Here is a 9,663-nt window from a genome sequence, read left to right as displayed (position 1 = left end):
AATTAATTTAAAATAAAGGGCACATTGCCTACAATATATTTTTTTGTGTCTACAGCGGATTTTCAGTTACTTAAAGTCGGCATGAAATCAAAATTGACTTTATTTACTTTACTAGCGCACATTGCTAGTCTTGATGTGACCAATTAACCCATGCAAGTTAATCCGCTGAAAAAAAATTGTTTGTCTTGGTAATCAAAATCTGAACATTTGCTTCTGCTCTGGAATGGCAGTCCTTCTCCGATTATGTTAGTTTGACGGCTTGGGCAGAATATTCTTAAACACACCCCTCCAACCGTTAGATTGCTATGAGTGAGAGACAGAGAGGAGGAGCGTCAAAATAAAACCATGCCCTCTATTCAATGTTCCGTTTCAGATGGAAATACGTCACTACACTGAAATAAAGTCGGCAGCAACTTCCGGTTCACGCAGACTTTCATTAAAAAATTTAATTTTCTTGAGGTTAACAATCTGCATGTCACCGAATCAGTGGCATCACGTGACCAGTGAATTCATCTGAACTGAAGCGTCAAGTAGTGTTCAAAACAGAAAATCATCGTAGTAAACTTCCGGTGTCATGAGAAATCGAGTCCCCCCTCGAAATCGGGTACGCTTAGGACCAAGGCGGTAGCTGTTTTAAATGCCTGATCAAGAGTCAACACTTATGTTACTATTTCGTTGTGAATATATGTATGGTAAGTGCAAATGCGTGGTGTATAAGCTAACCTAGCAGGCTAATCGGGTAGCTGTATGCTATGCTAGTACGTGAGCTAACCAAAAAAAAAAGAGAAATGTCACCCATTACCCATTAAAAGTGTGTTGAGCCACTGGGATCACTCGGGGTCTTAAGCGGACCCGATTTCGAGGGGGGACTCGATTTCTCATGACACCGGATGTCCACGGTCTATCATGGTAAAAAAAAATTAAAACATATTTTAATAAAATAATTGCATAATAGCCCTTTAAAAAAATTTATGATTCTAGACATGTAAAAGAAAACTGACATAAAATTGCTAAAACTTTAACAGTAAAACAGGAAATAAAACATTCAGAATATTAATAACTGTCATAGTATATTAATGCTACTAAAATGACACTGGCACATGCTTACCAAAATATAATACTTAAATAAAGACAATTTCTAACATTTAAAGTATATTTGGTTTATTTTTATCCAAAGCGACTTACAAATGAGGACAATGGAAGCAATCAAAATCAACAAAAGAACAATGATCTGCAAGTGCTATAACAAGTCTCAGTTAAATGTGATGTGATAAAACAAATTTACTCTCACAGCGTAGGATACATTGTCTTCTCGACATGATGTTAACCACACAGAAATGTTACTGTTTGTGGGCGGGCAAGTTGGCGACGTAGAACGTGGGAAGACATTATGCAAATGGATTACTTCGTGACGTAGAGCCGTAACAGAATAAGATTCGAATTCCTGACGACTCGTTTAGGTGAATGCGAGCCGAATTTTATTAAATTTTTTTGATAGACAATAACTTTATTTATTGTGCACTGTCGGCTTCACAACTTTGCATATGCACATGGTCACATACAGTTACATGACACACTGCATGAAAGGTAATATTTGAAAAGGCATAATAGGGGCACTTTAATGCAGTACAAGTAGCACGTTTAAAAAAATTTTTTTTTATTATATAATAAATAAAAATAAAACAAATAAAATAGAGCAAGCTAGTGTTAGTGTTAGAGGCCTTTTTTGCTTTTGTTAATTGTATAATAAATAAAAAGAACAGAGTGCAAAAGTGACTTTTCAGCAATATCTACAATAAAAAAGTGCAGTAAACCGTAAAACTATTGTGCTATAGACCAGTGTGTTTATGATTTGGGTGGTAAATTAAAAATATGACAAAAAAATAAATAAATGTATGAATAACAATAGAATTTCAGTATTTTGTTAGTGATGTTAAAAGTGGTTTCAAAAGAAGCCTGCTGAATTAAGTGTTTCCCTCTTCTTAATATTCACAAAGCAGTTGGTGCAAAATTTTAGCAAAAAAGCTGAATGCTAAAAGTAGATTATTTGTGCCACAAATTTAAAGCAGAATAATTGTCCTTTTAAGATGAAGATAAAAAGCACCTTACTTCAAACACTTTCAACCTCCACTAGATCTGTCGAAATATGAAATCGCTGAAGGCAAACCTCCACCACAAGCCCTTAACTAACCCACAACCATTAAATAAAGGCACTTATTATAATAACTATGATAATCTTATAATGTTCCTAATTTGACACTTTAACTTCCAGCTTAAAGATGGGTGCCATCTGCAATCGTGTGCAGTTGCTGACACTCAAGAAAGCGTGCAAGCGCTTTCCTATGCGCGCTGTTTTATTCGGTTTCACTTTCACTTTCGGCGAGAGATTGGAAAGGGGGGGCATAGCAACCCGTTTGTGGGGTCAGGGTCCGCAAATGCCTCCCATTGGTGCTGGCCCTGTGTCGGGATCCTCTCCGATCACGAGGGCTTCCTTCATCTGTACAAAAACAAAAAAAATGCTCATTTTCAGCAACAGAAACTAATGAAATCACAAATCACACACAATTAAATGCTAATTTTGCCAATAAAGATGTTTTCCTCTCACTATGCCATCTACATGTGATACTTGCCCTTTCTAGAGTGTCTGTAGCGATAGTAAATCACACCAGCAGTAGCAGCAGCCACCAGCAGAACACCAACAGCAACACATATTCCTGCTACAGCAGCTGAAGACAGACCTGAATCTGGAACAAAAGAGACAGTCATTAGTGTGAGCGAATCTATCAGACTGATCTATAACAAACAGTATGAGATATCAGCAGGTCTGAGAGAGCACATGTGAATCTGTTTCAGTTTAAAGTAGAACATGTTTCATACAGTGACATCAAAAGCACCAATGCTTTGGTACCGAGACATCAAGGTACTAAAATAAAGATGTAACATTTTTCTTTACGTTCTCCTGTAAGAGTTGTTTCCCTTCCGTATATGGCCAAAAATGATACTCGCCAGTCACAGAAATACTGAAGCTCATAATGCTGGTGATACTGTAGCGGTTTCTGCTGGATTTGATCTGTAGTTTATAATCTCCAGAGTCTGTGGTTCTGGTGTTTGTGATGGTCAGAGATCCAGTCTGATGATCCAGCTTCAGTCTGTCTCTGAATCTCTCATCACACTGTTCATCTGTACAGATCTTACTCTCATCTCCAGTGATGAGAGTGTCATTAAAATACCACATCACATCATTTGGGTTTCTTTCTTCAGGAGTGTCTAAAGTGACAGATTCTCCCTCCTTCACTGACTCTCTCTTCATTTCAGCAGTGCCATCTGAAACACAAACCAACAACAGCTGGAGGATCTTTCTGAGGAAGAAACTCAAACAGGAGCAAACTATGAAAAATTATTTAGCATATTAATTTCCTGGATCTTAAGAAAACCAGTGGAAACAACATTAACTGCAAAAGTGCAAAATATAAAAGAATTGTGTCCATCTTTATTCTTGCAGACATAGAAATTTCAATTCTACTGGATTAAAAATGTATTACTGACTCATACATGTATTACACGTATAATGTAACGTTTGTATTACTACACAAGAATACATTACAGTGTATTACTACAGGGGAATAGAAATTACTGCATTATAATTTCACAAGGCACTTTTTGAATAATCTTGTGATCATAATATGAGACAATATGACATTATTTTAGGTTTCTTTACTGTCAGTCCATAAAGCAACATTTATCAACATTCTGTGCTTATAAACACAATTTATTTACTTGTAGTACATCAAATCTTCTGCATTTTGCAAGTCAGTAAACTAAAGTAAGTACTGGAGTGATGAAAAACTGAAAAGAAAAAAAAACAATCTAAAACTAATGGCTCACCAGTGGACACAAATTAGTTCAAAATCATTGCACTGGTACTCTAAATGTTCATATTATACTAAACATATTCATTATATGATTTGAACACAACTTTTTAAACATCCGTTAATGACTCACCATAAACATCAACATCGAAAACCTTTGTAATGTGGCTGCTGCTGCTGCTGCTGCTGAAGATCTTTAGTCGATAAACTCCATGATCTGAAGTGTTGATGTTTGTGATCGTGAGATCACCAGATTGATTACCCAGCTCCAGTCTGTCTCTGAATCTCTCATTATCTTCATGACACTGAACATCTTTGCAGATATGACCGAGATTGTGTTGAGCGACGAGAGTGTCAATAAAATACCATTTAACTCTGTATTGTTGGTTTATTGTAATATTAGTGTGAAGAGTGACTGAATCTCCCTTCATCACAAACACTGACACTCTGTCTGTGTCCACATCAGATGCACCTGGAGAAGAAATAAACAGCTAACTATAATTATATTTTTAAATAGGACAAAGAAAAAGAAAAACAATAAGTACAATTTCACAGACCCCTGATGAATACTATCCCTTCAAAGGGAAGGAAAAATAACTTACTGTAATTTTCCTGCAAACTACGACTTGAATAATACCATTTCATGTTTTTATTCAAAATATTTATTTCACATATATCAATTCAGTTTTGCATGTATTTGTAGAAGCCGCTCTGTCAGTAGTAGTAGGCTACTATTTTAGAGATATTTTTTTCAGTATTATATTTGACAAATTCCATTCAGCACAGGCTGGTCTGAGCCAACAGGTGTGCTGACATTTAATTGTACCCGTCAGATTGTCCTACCAAGGTTTACACTTCAATATTGCGTCCTTTTGATAAAATACTGAACAACAATATTGAATGTATCTGCATTACTGTAAGGGTAGGTTTAGGGTTGTGGTAGGCACTCGCCAGTCACAGAAATACTGAAGCTCATAATGCTGGTGATACTGTAGCGGTTTCTGCTGGATTTGATCTGTAGTTTATAATCTCCAGAGTCTGTGGTTCTGGTGTTTGTGATGGTCAGAGATCCAGTCTTATGATCCAGCTTCAGTCTGTCTCTGAATCTCTCATCACACTGTTCATCTGTACAGATCTTACTCTCATCTCCAGTGATGAGAGTGTCATTAAAATACCACATCACATCATTTGGGTTTCTTTCTTCAGGAGTGTCTAAAGTGACAGATTCTCCCTCCTTCACTGACTCTCTCTTCATTTCAGCAGTGCCATCTGAAACACAAACCAACAACAGCTGGAGGATCTTTCTGAGGAAGAAACTCAAACAGGAGCAAACTATGAAAAATTGCACAGGCTGGTCTGAGCCAACAGGTGTGCTGACATTTAATTGTACCCGTCAGATTGTCCTACCAAGGTTTACACTTCAATATTGCGTCCTTTTGATAAAATACTGAACAACAATATTGAATGTATCTGCATTACTGTAAGGGTAGGTTTAGGGTTGTGGTAGGCGTAGACGTTAATAAACCATAATTTTACAGGTAGCATTTTTCGTTGTCGAATTGTACTAACTTACCCACAGTTTTAACTGGGAGGTAGCACAAATCGACAGAACACCGGTTAAATACGTCTAAAATTATTTAGTCACTGTTTTTTTAATCGTTGACAGGAAGGTGAATTGTTAGAAGTGTCTTACCGTGCACGAAGAATGCATACACTGCCAACAAACTAACGATAAACTTATTTTTCAGACTGTAAGTCGCCATGGATGGTTAATGGCCGCTTTTGAAACACTGTTCATGAAGCTTCGAAACCTTTGTAAATCAATTGTTTCGAACCAGTTTATCGGAGCGCGTATCAAGCTTGTTTGAGATTGTGAGCAAATTCTGCGCAGAACCGATCACCGCGAGATGCATGCCGGTTAGAAAAGTGTCCGAGTTACGTCCGACTTGCTCTATTGTCACGCTGACGCGTGCCAGAACAACTCTCGCGACGGCGAGGCGGCTGTGTCGGATTGCGCAATCGAGCGCAGTTGCTCTCCGCGCCGACTGCGCTGATCAAAAGCATGATGAGAAACGACTGACTGACGACACAGTTTAAAGGGTCATGAAACCCCGTTTCAGCACTTGTTAGTTCTTGCCACGGTTTTAAAAAAATGCTTTAAAAAAGTGGGCGTGGTGCGGAGCGGAGGGGGAAGAGGGGAGACAGGTATGGAGATATAATTGTTGCTTAATTCCAAATAAATAGATTATGATCCACAAATGAATGTTAAAGAGATGAACAAACATTAAACATATTGACAAATAAATAGAATGAGATCCACACATAAATCTTAAAGTTTCACAAACTTTAACATTAAATTCACAAATAAATAAAATGAGATTTGCAAATAAAAAAACATATTCACAAACATATATTTATGTCACAACCACAACTTTGCCTGGCATTTATTTGTGAATCACGTCCTGTGCATTTGTAGATAGCTGCACGCATTTGTGAATCGCGTCCTGTGCATTTATAAATAGCTGCACGCACTTGTGAATCGCGTCCTGTGCATTTATAAATAGCTGCACGCACTTGTGAATCGCGTCCTGTGCATTTATAAATAGCTGCACGCACTTGTGAATCGCGTCCTGTGCATTTATAAATAGCTGCACGCACTTGTGAATCGCGTCCTGTGCATTTATAAATAGCTGCACGCACTTGTGAATCGCGTCCTGTGCATTTATAAATAGCTGCACGCACTTGTGAATCGCGTCCTGTGCATTTATAAATAGCTGCACGCACTTGTGAATCGCGTCCTGTGCATTTATAAATAGCTGCACGCACTTGTGAATCGCGTCCTGTGCATTTATAAATAGCTGCACGCACTTGTGAATCGCGTCCTGTGCATTTATAAATAGCTGCACGCACTTGTGAATCGCGTCCTGTGCATTTATAAATAGCTGCACGCACTTGTGAATCGCGTCCTGTGCATTTGCGAATTGTGAAACATTTCTTGCATCAAGAAGTGCTGGCAATCCACAAATACGTGGACTCCACCCACCGTCTACTCAAGCCAATCAGATAACAGCCACATTTCGCTGACCAATCGTAGCACGATCTCGCTATTACCAATCACATTTTGCTTTGCAATCAGGGCTGTCTCCTCCTGAGATAACTTCATTCATCTGCATTGGCTCAAATAGGTAATATAATGATGCTTTTCCACTGCATGGTACGGCACGGTACGGCTCGGTACGGTTCACTTTTGGGAGGTTTTCCACTGGGTACAGTACCTGGTACCTGGCACTTTTTTTAGTACCACCTCGGTTGAGGTTCCAAGTGAACCGTACCGTTACCAAAACGTGACGTGTAAACTCTGCTGATCACGGATTGGCCGGAGAGAATCGTCACTACCTGTATCACTGAACTTGCGACAGAGACACACCAGAACCGCTCGATTTAAATCAGCACAGCCAGCGAAGGATCGAACACAACTGTTTTGAACGAGCGCACCTTTTTTTAACAACCAAAAAGTGGCTGTTTCGTTGTCTGTTGAGGAAGTTGGGGGAAGTCGTGGCCTAATGGTTAGAGAGTCGGACTCATAACCCAAAGGTTGTGGGTTCGAGTCTCGTACCGGCAGGGATTGTAGGTGGGGGGAGTGAATGTACAGCACTCTCTCCCACCTGCAATACCACGACTGAGGTGCCCTTGAGCAAGGCACCGAACCCCAACTGCTCCCCGGGCGCCGCAGCATAAATGGCTGCCCACTGCTCCGGGTGTGTGTTCACGGTTTGTGTGTGTTCACTGCTGTGTGTGTGCACTTTGGATGGGTAAAAATGCAGAGCACTAATTCCGAGTATGGGTCACCATACTTGGCCACACGTCACTTCACACATTTCACAAGTACAGACGTTCCTCTCGTTGATAGCAGAGGAGTGGATCCAGCGAGAGCTTGATGGGGCGACGCGGAATGAAAAAGTTTTTCAGGAGTCGTGGCAATAGAGGCGGCGCAACTATAACAACATGTGAATAATCCCGCCCACTCTAAAGCATTACTGAACTGCAATGGAAACGCAAACCGAGCCGAGCCGAGTCGTACCACGCAGTGGAAAAGCGCCATAAGGGCCATAAAATGGGTACAGTAAAAGATGTTTAAAATTGGATTTCGTTAGACCATCAGACTGTGTATCATGCCAAGCCACAGTATTATATTTTACGTGGCTATGGGAACGGTGAACGTGATTTCACCAAGTACAACATGTTCCTGGATCAACATCCTTGTTGATCCTGGAACAACATTCCAATTAACCAATCAGAATTGAGGGATAACTTTTCAGGAAATATCTGTTTTAGGCTTACGATCGGGATTAGGTGCTTCTACACCCTTGTTAATCATCTATCATTTCACACTGCTTTTAGGAATAAATTATGGGTAAGGTTAGGTTTAGGGGTAGGGATTGGGTTTAGTCTATATTTTTGGACAGTAATGTTGATCATGTCAATAAACATGTCTTACTTGGCAAAATCACGGCGACCTATGGGAACAACGCTATACTAGATACAAATGCGTTATGGAAGCTCATGTTATTCAATATGGAAATAAAAGTGTCAATAAGTAACTGACTAATAAATAACTGAACTCAACCTTATAATAAACATTTGTTTGTGTAATAGGTTAAATTGCCATCACACAACCGATGTATATGAGCTGCTATGTGGATCTAATGATGTATGACGTTTTTGATATTCTGTGGTGGTCAGTTCACAGCAGTGATAGAAATTAATCTACAAATAAGATTTGAAGGGTTGAAGGCTGTAGGGGACCAAACAACTGTTTCTTGAAGTGCCCTTCTGCGTCATCATCCCGTGCCCACACAGAATCTGCGCAAAGGATCATGGGAGCCCGAAGTGTCCATCATCTGTACCATTCAAAATCCTTCATTCCAAAGGGCCCTTTGAAGTGGCCAGTTTTGAGCACTTCGGTTTGGAACAACCCTTCAATATGGCAGCCATGATTGTTTTCACTCCGAATTGCCCTTCGGAGGGCGATATATCCCGTTTGGAACGCACCGTCATTCAGAAATGAAACACCTTCATGTTGCTCAGAGACGCAAAACAGTGCTGTGACTTTGTTTGGAGTTATTTTTGTTGTCGAAATAGAGCAAAAACAGGCAATATGGTGTCTAAAACTTAAGTCTCTTAATTAACTTTGTTTATTGAACTGTATATTAATAGCCTATCGCATAATTTTAATATCACATTTGAAATCATGTTGATTTTTGGAGAAAAGAAACAACATTGATATATAAATGATATTTATATAAACTATATTAAATGATATAAATGTATACATTTTCTGCTCCCATATCTTGAATTTTGTGATCATTCGAAATGTATTTTAATAAACTGAATCATACAGTGAAAGAAAGCACTGTAAATGCGCACACGCACTAGTCTAACCTACTACACTTCATCACGCCCTGCATTTTCAAAGGCACGTAAAATATAATACTGTGGCTTGGCATGATACACAGTCTAATGGTCTAACGAAATCCAATTTTAAACATCTTTTACTGTACCCATTTTATGGCCCTTATATTACCTATTTGAGCCAATGCAGATGAATGAAGTTATCTCAGGACGAGACCGCCCTGATTGTAAAGCAAATCGTGATTGGCTATAGCGAGATCGTGCTACGATTGGTCAGCGAAATGTGGTTGTTATCTGATTGGCTTGAGTAGACGGAGGGGATTGCAAGCACTTCTTGATGCAAGAAATGTTTCACAATTCGCAAATGCACAGGACGCGATTC

General features: G+C 39.2%; 2 protein-coding genes across 2 annotated transcripts in view; one reads left to right on the top strand and one right to left on the bottom strand.

Moving 5' to 3' along the window:
* The window catches only part of LOC107568440 (SLAM family member 5-like), a 42,607-nt gene that overhangs the window by 28,163 nt on the left and 4,781 nt on the right, over positions 1-9,663 (top strand). The gene's annotated exons all lie outside the window — the stretch shown is intronic.
* On the bottom strand, positions 2,258-5,795 carry LOC107568441 (uncharacterized). Its single transcript, XM_016254412.1, has 5 exons — positions 5,563-5,795; positions 4,003-4,341; positions 3,007-3,324; positions 2,631-2,744; positions 2,258-2,497 (listed from the first exon to the last, which is right to left on the bottom strand). The coding sequence occupies exons 1-5, from the start codon at positions 5,630-5,632 to the stop codon at positions 2,355-2,357; spliced, it is 984 nt and encodes a 327-aa protein (XP_016109898.1). The 5' UTR covers positions 5,633-5,795; the 3' UTR covers positions 2,258-2,354.

This window comes from Sinocyclocheilus grahami, unplaced genomic scaffold, assembly GCF_001515645.1.
Source record: "Sinocyclocheilus grahami isolate Dianchi unplaced genomic scaffold, SAMN03320097.WGS_v1.1 scaffold1244.1, whole genome shotgun sequence".
Taxonomy (NCBI): Eukaryota; Metazoa; Chordata; class Actinopteri; order Cypriniformes; family Cyprinidae; genus Sinocyclocheilus; species Sinocyclocheilus grahami.
Note: the sequence above shows the minus strand (reverse complement) of the source record. Positions and strands in the feature narration are given on the sequence as shown.